This window comes from Vulpes lagopus, chromosome 2 (genome assembly GCF_018345385.1).
Source record: "Vulpes lagopus strain Blue_001 chromosome 2, ASM1834538v1, whole genome shotgun sequence".
NCBI lineage: Eukaryota > Metazoa > Chordata > Mammalia > Carnivora > Canidae > Vulpes > Vulpes lagopus.
The window spans coordinates 155,802,750-155,811,300 of NC_054825.1; the positions used below are offsets into that span (position 1 = coordinate 155,802,750).

Consider the following 8,551-nt stretch of genomic DNA (forward strand, 5'->3'; position numbering starts at 1 on the left):
GGGGTGGCCATGGGGTCCCAGTCAGCCCCTGAGGAAACAAATACCAGAGGTGAAGCAGAGGGGACACCGGAGCCCAGGGGCAGGCTGTTCAGCTCCATCTGTCTGCAGCAGTAGCAGGATGCACCCATGACCCCTGGAGCCCTGGACCCGTCCCTCCCATTGTCCGTGGTCTGCCAGCCCCTTGTCTGAGGTCCTGGCCAGGAGGTGCCGATGGGCACTGAGGACCAGCAGGGACGTGTCAGGGCTCGGACACCCCGGCAATAGGTGGGATGAGAGAAGGCTTCTCTGACAGCAACGGGGTAAGGAGGGTCACTGCCACTGATGATGGGACATCCAGGTGGTATCCCAGAGCCACACCTGCCACCTATGTCCCCAGGAGCCCCTAACCTCCCTGGACGTTTCCATCTGTGTGGGGGGCATGGCCCGGGTGTTTATGTCGGCAGCATGATACCAGGCACAGAGCGCCTGCTTCGGGCCACACAACAGACTTGCCGTGACGCTGGACTAGGCCCTGGTGGAAGGTGGTGGAGGCTGGCCCCTCCCCAGGTCTCCCCCTGCCCCAAGTTGTGAGTCCCTCAGGTCCTCTCGGGCCCACATATAAGTGGTCTGTTCCTTATTTCTTGCACCAATATGACAGAATAAGAAATGTTTTTGTTTTTTTGGAATAAGAAATGTTTTTTAAAAATTTCCCATAGACTCCCAAGTCCCCACTGCAGGCACTGGTGTCTGTCCGCACCTACCCCCTAATCCACCTCCAGATACATGCAGCTCTGGATTCTTTCCCCACCTCCGCTTCCCCTGGGGAGGCTCCGGGTCGGGGTCCCTCTGGATTGGGGAGCCTCTTGAGAGCAGAATACAAGTGATGGTTGTGGTACATATTTTATATTTGTTAAAATATTCAATTAACAATTAATGTTCACTAAGTAACTTTGTGGAATCTACAGTCAGGATGCAGTTAGTAACATTGTAAGTAGCCTGACATCTGCAGCATTTGCAGCAGAGACATGCGTTCTGGTTTCCGTGGCATCTATGGCTCTGAGGAGCATCCTGGCTCTGCTGACCGTGGCGCTCTGAGCCCTGTTGTTGCCTCCCCTTTGCGCAGGCACAAGACGCTGTCGCTCTTTCCCCAGGTGGAGTTTGAGGGCCTCAAGCACGAGATCAAGCGTCTGGAGGAGGAGACCGAGTACCTCAACAGCCAGCTGGAGGATGCCATCAGGCTCAAGGAGATCTCGGAGCGGCAGCTGGAGGAGGCGCTGGAGACCCTAAAGACTGAGCGGGAGCAGAAGCTCAGCCTCCGCAAGGAGCTGTCACACTACATGAGCATCAACGACTCTCTCTACACCAGCCACCTGCATGTCTCCCTGGATGGCCTCAAGCTCGGTGACGACACAGAGGCCCTGGCCAACGGCTTCGAACATGCCAGCCTGGCCAAGCTGCCGCTGGACAACCGGACCTCCACGCCCTCCAAGGACGGTCTTGCCCCGCCCTCCCCCAGCCTCGTGTCTGACCTCCTCAGCGAGCTCAACATCTCTGAGATCCAGAAGCTGAAGCAGCAGCTGATGCAGGTACGGGTGGCCGGGGTCGTCCCAGCCCCAGGGCCTTGAGGCGGCTATGCACATCCCCTGCTCCAGCTCTGCCCCCGTGGTGCCCCATTCCCCTCTTGTTAGTATTTATTATGGAGTCTACACTGCTAGCATCAGTGGAGCTGCAGAGCTGAGGGGAAGTACAGCCTGGGTTTCTGCGGGTTCCCTCCTGTTGCCTCATAGGGCTCACAGGCAATCTCCTGCGGCTGCGTCCTCTGGACATGTCATGTCAGAGTTTCCCGCCCTGGACAGAACAGAGTTCTGGGATCTGTAGCATGGCCGACCCCCATTTACCACACATCTCCAAGGAGGGGCCCATTGAGGCCCCACACATGGCACCCTCATTACACACAGCACAGACCTGCAGGGGGACAGCTGTGGCGCCGGCGGGGTCACTACTGGGTCTGTCTGGGCTCCGGTGGGCTGATGACGGGGCTCTTGTGCTCTTGCAGATGGAGCGGGAGAAGGTGGGCCTGCTGGCATCACTGCAGGACACACAGAAGCAGCTGGAGCAGGCACGGGGGGCCCTTTCGGAGCAGCACGAGGAAGTGAGCCGCCTCACAGAGAACCTCACCGCCCTGCGGCGCTTGCAGGCCAGCAAGGAGCGGCGGACAGCCCTGGACAGCGAGAAGGAGCGTGATAGCCATGAGGACGGGGACTACTATGAGGTGGACATCAATGGGCCTGAGATCTTGGCTTGCAAGTATCGTGTGGCCCTGGCAGAGGCAGGTGAGCTCCGCGAGCAGCTGAAAGCCCTGCGTGGTGAGCATGAGGCCGGTGAGGCCCGGCATGCTGAGGAGAAGGGCCGCCACGAGGCTGAGAGCCAGGCGCTCACTGAGAAGGTCTCCCTGCTAGAGAAGGCCAGCCGCCAGGATCGCGAACTGCTGGCCCGGCTGCAGGCAGAGCTGAAGAAGGTGAGTGACGTTGCGGGTGAGACACAGGGCAGCCTGAGCGTGGCCCAGGACGAGCTGGTGACCTTCAGTGAAGAGCTGGCCAACCTGTACCACCATGTGTGCATGTGCAACAACGAGACTCCCACTCGCGTCGTGCTGGACTACTACCGAGAGGGCCCGGCTGGCGCTGGCCACTGCAGCCCTGAAGCCCGTGGGCGCCGCTCACCCGTCCTACCCAAAGGGCCGCCAGCCACAGAAGGTGGGGCGGGGGACAGCAGCCCCTCGCCCAGCCCCTCTCTGCCCTCCCCTCTGAGTGACCCACGCCGGGAGCCCATGAACATCTATAACCTGATTGCCATCATCCGCGACCAGATCAGGCATCTGCAGGCGGCCGTGGACCGCACCACGGAGCTGTCGCGGCAGCGCCTGGCCTCCCAGGAGCTGGGCCCTGCTGCAGACAAGGACCGGGAGGCACTCATGGAGGAGATCCTCAAGCTGAAGTCACTGCTGAGCACCAAGCGGGAGCAGATCACCACGCTGCGCACGGTGCTCAAGGCGAACAAGCAGGTGTGCAGCTGGGCGGGCGGGTCTTGTCCCTCCCTGGGCCTCGGACAGCAGCTCGAGGAGACGGAGGGCCCCTCCCCATGCGTCTCAACCCCCTGCCCTTTGTGTGTCTGACCCCCAGACAGCGGAGGTGGCTCTGGCCAATCTGAAGAGCAAGTACGAGAATGAGAAGGCCATGGTGACCGAGACCATGATGAAACTGCGTAACGAGCTGAAGGCCCTGAAGGAAGATGCGGCCACCTTCTCCTCCCTGCGAGCCATGTTTGCCACCAGGTAATACCCACGGCTCTGGCCCCAGGTGGAAGCCCCCAGGGTTGTTGTCTGCAGTGTCGCCTGCACTTTGCATGCAACAGGAGGAGGCTGAGAGCCCAGGGCCCAAGGTGGGCTGGCAGCATGAGGGCTGAGTCCACCCTCAGAACCCAGCAGAAGTCTATAGGTTCCCCAGGAAGGTTCCCTGCCTGGCAGCAGTGGACCCTGGAGTGTGAGCTGCCAGCTGGGATTGAGCTGGGGAGGGCAGCCAGCTGTGGACGCGGCAGCCCAGGTGCCTGTGCCAGGAAGTCAGGGCAGGCCTGCCCCGGGGGCCTGGGTTCAGGTGTTTGCACTGAGGGGCACGATGCCCCCTGCTGGCTGGTGTCGGGCAGGCACCGGCCCTCGTGGTCCAGAAGGGCCCTTGAGGCTGTGGGTGAGGTGGGGCTGGAATCCGGTCAGAGGATTCCATGTTGTTCCTCATGTTGTAGGATATTCCTGGCTTCCCCGGAGGCTCCCTGTCCTGGGGGCAGAGCTTGAAGGGGCCTCACGGTCAGCGCCTCACCCCGGGTGGCCTGGCCACCCTCGCTTCCGTGCCATTTCATTTAAGAACTTGGCTTCTCACACACAGCTGAGGTCACAGACTCAGGGAGGAAGGACAGGTGGAGGTGAGGGACGGACCTGGAGGGGGCATTTGTCTCCCAGCCCCGTAGGGCGAGGGGACATGTAGACACCTGCCTGTACTCTGCTTAGCCGTCGGGTCACTTGCTAAGTACCTACTGTGCACCCATGGTTCCAGAAACAAGCTGGATCCTGCCTGGGCTCACCTGTGAGGGCCAGGCACCCCTCCGCCACCTGGGGCCTGAAGGGCAGGCACCACCTCCCAGCTCCCATGGTGGAAACCAGCTGGGGCGCACTTCCCAGAGAGCTGGGGGGCAGCCGCTTCCCTCCAGCCCAGTGAGTAGGACGCTTCGGAGCCCCCTCCCCCTGCCCGGGCCTCCCTCCGGTCCTCAGCCTTGCGCTGCTTCAGCCACGCCTTCGCCCCTGGTGCCCCCACAGGTGTGACGAGTACATCACACAGCTGGATGAGATGCAGCGGCAGCTGGCGGCCGCAGAGGACGAGAAGAAGACACTCAACTCCCTGCTGCGCATGGCCATCCAGCAGAAGCTGGCACTCACCCAGCGGCTGGAACTGCTCGAGCTGGACCACGAGCAGACCCGGCGGGGTCGCGCCAAGGCCACCTCCAAGGCCAAGCCAGGCACCCCGAGCGTAAGTCACACCTGCGCCTGTGCCAGTGACAGGGCCGAGGGTGCCGGGCTCACCACCCAGGTGCTCTGTGGCGAGAAGTATAACATTTACTGCGATTAGGGTCACGGGGGCCGCAACTGCAGCTACCCTGCCGCACGTCACCCTCTGCTTCACCTCCACTAACCCAGCAGCAGTGGGACCGCGGTGCTAGGCTGGTCTTAACCGTGACTAATGCACAGAGGGAAGGACTTGGCCGAAGCGGTGCGCTCTTCCACCTGGACCCTGTGATTTCTGTGTCTGTCCTCAGCCCTTGGGACCCCTCCTGGCAGCCACTCTCCTGGTGGGGAGAGGAGTCACAGGGGTCAGAGCCGTGTGGCTTCCCGGGGCCCGTGCGTCGTTGGCTCCTGTGGGGTGTGGGGGGTGGACAGAGCCTGAGAGGAAACTTGCATGTTCCCTGCATGTGTGTAATGCAGCCCTGGTGCCAGAAGCAGTGTTAGGGGCCCCGGCCAGAGAGCCGGGCACAGTTTACAGAGAGGATTCCTTTGCAGTTTGTGTGGCATCTCACTGCACATTGTATTTGGGACACAAGTCCACAGTCCTCCCCACACCCCGAGCCCTGCATCCTCCCGCCTAGGCACACATGCACACAGCACTACTCCTGCTCGTGTGGTGCACAGGTGCTTAGGCACCCGGGTCCCAAACTCAGCAGGTGCAGCCTCCCTGAGATCGCACACCCGTCAGGTGGCCTGTGGGGTGACGCACTGGCAGGACCAAGGCCTAGGGTTTTCTCCTGAGAAAACCTTTGTAAGTGCCTGGCCAGACCCTATCCTCACAGGAAGCCCGTCCCTTCATAGGTAGGGTGTCCCTGGCCCTGGGGGGGGGGGGGCTCTTCACCCTCTGCCTACCATCAGACCCCCCAAAACAGGGCTCTGGACACCCCCAGTGAGGGGCTAAAATGAGGGACTCCCACATCTGTAGCCAGAGCCTCGCCCAGGGCAGGAAGGGATCCTTGACAGCAACACAGACCTGGAGGTGGGGACAGGCAGCAACAGTGGCTGGACACCCCATCCCCAGAGGCTGCATCAGACGGAAGCAGGACTTCTCAGTATTTCTCTCCCTGTGGCCCTGTGGGGGTTAGAGGAATAAAGCTGCAGTCATTTCCCTGAAGAGCCCTGTGGCCAGAGGGCATCACGCAGCCCCTCACCCCACTCCCCTCTTGGGCCCCACCAGCTTCCAGGTGCAGTTCCAACCGCCTTGGCTTTGGCTGACCAGCAGTCAAGAGATGCGGGCCAGGTCGCGCCTGTCCCCAGCTCTGTACTGCTTTGCTGATGGGATGTCAGGTCTCAGATGCCCCCACCCCCTGGAGGGGTAGGCCCACCCCTCTGCAAGCAGGTCTTCCGGGGGCATGGCTGCCCGCTGGCCCTGCACGCCGCTTCTGCCCTCTGCCCAGCCTGGCCACAGCTTCTCTCCATACCTGCAGGCGTCTTCCCGAGGCATCCGGGGCTGGCGGCCCCTCCTAACACATGCGGGTCTTCTCTGCCGCCAACTAACGCACCACATCCTGCCCAGCCAGAGCTTCGGTTGTCTGGTGCCAGTTCTAACGCTGTCTTGTTTTCTCCCGTTTTCAGCTGTAGAGTAGCTGCCGGGAGGACTCGGCCGCGGCCCTGTCACGCTGCAGCCCCTCCCCCTCCCGTGGGCCCACGCAGAGGAAGGAAGGGCAGCCCAAAAGTCCACTTAGAAACGTGTTTGGATATGCCACTGCAGTTCTTTCCAAATTAGCATTCCCTGAGTGTTTAATGGCAGAGGAAAAAAAGCTTTAATTGAGAATGCCGCCAGCTGCTGCCTGGAAGGCCTTTGTGCCACGCTGAAGAACCTGCTTGGACAGCGGCCATCAGGCTCGCTTAGAAACCCGCTAGAAACGCTCAACACTGGGGTCTCCCTGTTACAGATGCCCTTTTTTATCTGATCAACCTGTGCACTTTTGATATTTTGATATTATATTTGCTTCCTTAATCCCCCCACAGAGATGGTCTCAGATGCCGTGGTCTGTCTCGTGGTCCTGTAGCGCTCCACTTAGCTCCCGCCGTGTTGATCTGACATCAGCACGGGGCCCGGATGTGTTTTCCTAGCATGTAGCTCTAGGTTTAGGTGAAGGCCTCGACCCGGCAAAGAGCTCGGCGAAACGTATCCACGCTGTGGTTCAGCAGCCTTTTAGGTCAAACGGCATTATGGTTCACGTTTGAAATTACAGATTTTAAATGCCATGTTCATTAAGAAATCCAGGGTATTCCGATTCTGGGGTTTTTCATATTGTATTATTATTATTCTTAGGAATAGTTCAATGTAACAAGAAGAAAACTTGACCTTTGCTCTGGTTAAACAGTAATAGGCACTTGAAAACAAAAAATAAATTATTGAGTGAGTAGTATTACCTACAAATTCCAGAATCTTCTGGGTTTTAGGACATTGGGAAGCATGACTGATTAACAGAATTTTATACAACTGTACCAGTGAAATTCCAAATTGGAATTGTTTTGTTACTCTGGTTTTTGTGCCAGATTGTGGTACACTTAGAAAATCCTACAGCCGTCAATTTTCAGGGTGTTCTGTTTCAACGCCTTTTTGTTAGTAATTAATCATCGCCAGCAGTGCCTTCATCAGTGAAGGGAGGTGTCCCAGCACAGGGTGAGCTCTAAATGGACAGTGCAGAGCTAGACGGGGATGTTGAAGGCCAATGTGGAGCAGCAGGTGTGAACAGGCGCACGCCTTCACGCCGGAACCTGGGCATCTTCATCGAGGGAAAGAAAACAGCAATTGTGCAAAATTCTGTTAGTCAGTGATTCTTTACCGTGTGGATCCTTGCAAATTCAGGAGCTGAGAAAAGGAAAGTGAACACACGCCTGTCGTGTGTGCTTTGGGAACCAAATGGACCTGCGGGACAAGCTGAGCAAGTGGTGCGAACAGCATACCACGTTTGTGAAGAGCGGGGGGGCGGGGCGCCGGCAGGGGCTGCCGCAGCGTTCTTTACAGATGTGAGGGAGAGACGTTCTATATTCTCTTGCTTGGTGTAACTAATCACTGTTAGTTTCAGGAAACAGAACTCGATAAAGCCCCCGGGCAATCCCGGGCTGTATCCCGTGGGGTTTGCTGAGTGAGGCGGTGCCTCGGGTAAAATTGGTACTCGGGGAGGAAGAGCGCATCCTCCCTCCTCCAAAATAAAGGAAAAATTATAATAATATAAAAGTAGCAAGAATAAAAGAATTCTGTTTCCTGGAATAAACATTTCTTATTCCTAGTTCTAGGGACCCCTGTTCTCACCTCTGTTACAGCGTTGATTCATAAGAAATAATGTTACATTTACGATAACTTCATCTGTATGGGGTATTTATTTGCAATGACGTCTGAGTACTGTATTTTTTTCTGTGCATTATCTTAGTGTCAGAATGTTGTCTTTATTTTAAGATCCTATGCATGTTCTCCTGCCAAGGAACCTTTACACAGACACAAACAAACAAACATCCTTCAGATTCTGAGAAAGTGAGGCAGAGCATGGAAAGGAGTAGGAAGGAGCATTTGGTCTCGACTTGGGACATGGCCGTGCGGCACAGATGTCTGCAAAGCCAGTGCACATAGGAACCGTGGGCCTGGTAAGGGTCACATTGGTAGGACCAATAAATAAAGAATAATACAAAAGCACAAGACTTGTTCTCTGTGGCTGCTCTGACCCCTGCTTCTGGTGATGGGGGGTCCAGCCAGGCCATGTGATTCCAGGGCCTGAAACATAACCAGTGTGTCAGTAACCCTGGGGTAGGAAGTGGAAGCAGCCTGGGGCCCGTTTCAGGAGGTGTGGGCAGAGGGGAGGCATGGGCCTTGGGTGTCATGAGTGCCCAGCAGTGTGGCACTAAGGACACTCCACCTTCACTGTCCCTCCCAAGGAGCAGAGATTTGGATGAGGTGGGGTCCTTTGCTGTCCAGATTTGTGCTGTGTGAGCCCAGAGGTCAGTAGAGTCAGGCAA

The 8,551-nt window shown here is 57.8% G+C and overlaps 1 protein-coding gene across 2 annotated transcripts in view; it reads left to right on the plus strand.

Moving 5' to 3' along the window:
- BICD2 (BICD cargo adaptor 2) overlaps nucleotides 1-8,231 on the plus strand; it is a 39,183-nt gene extending 30,952 nt beyond the window's left edge. The window contains exons 4-8 of one of the 2 annotated variants that reach the window (XM_041743270.1): nucleotides 1,131-1,565; nucleotides 2,036-3,043; nucleotides 3,162-3,313; nucleotides 4,346-4,556; nucleotides 6,164-8,231. In XM_041743270.1, the coding sequence (XP_041599204.1) occupies nucleotides 1,131-1,565; nucleotides 2,036-3,043; nucleotides 3,162-3,313; nucleotides 4,346-4,556; nucleotides 6,164-6,169 (1,812 nt within the window). In that variant the 3' untranslated portion in view covers nucleotides 6,170-8,231. Of the gene's footprint in view, nucleotides 1-1,130; nucleotides 1,566-2,035; nucleotides 3,044-3,161; nucleotides 3,314-4,345 lie in introns of both variants that reach the window. The other variant, XM_041743268.1, reaches the window with a different exon arrangement.
- Nucleotides 8,232-8,551: the final 320 nt, after the last annotated feature.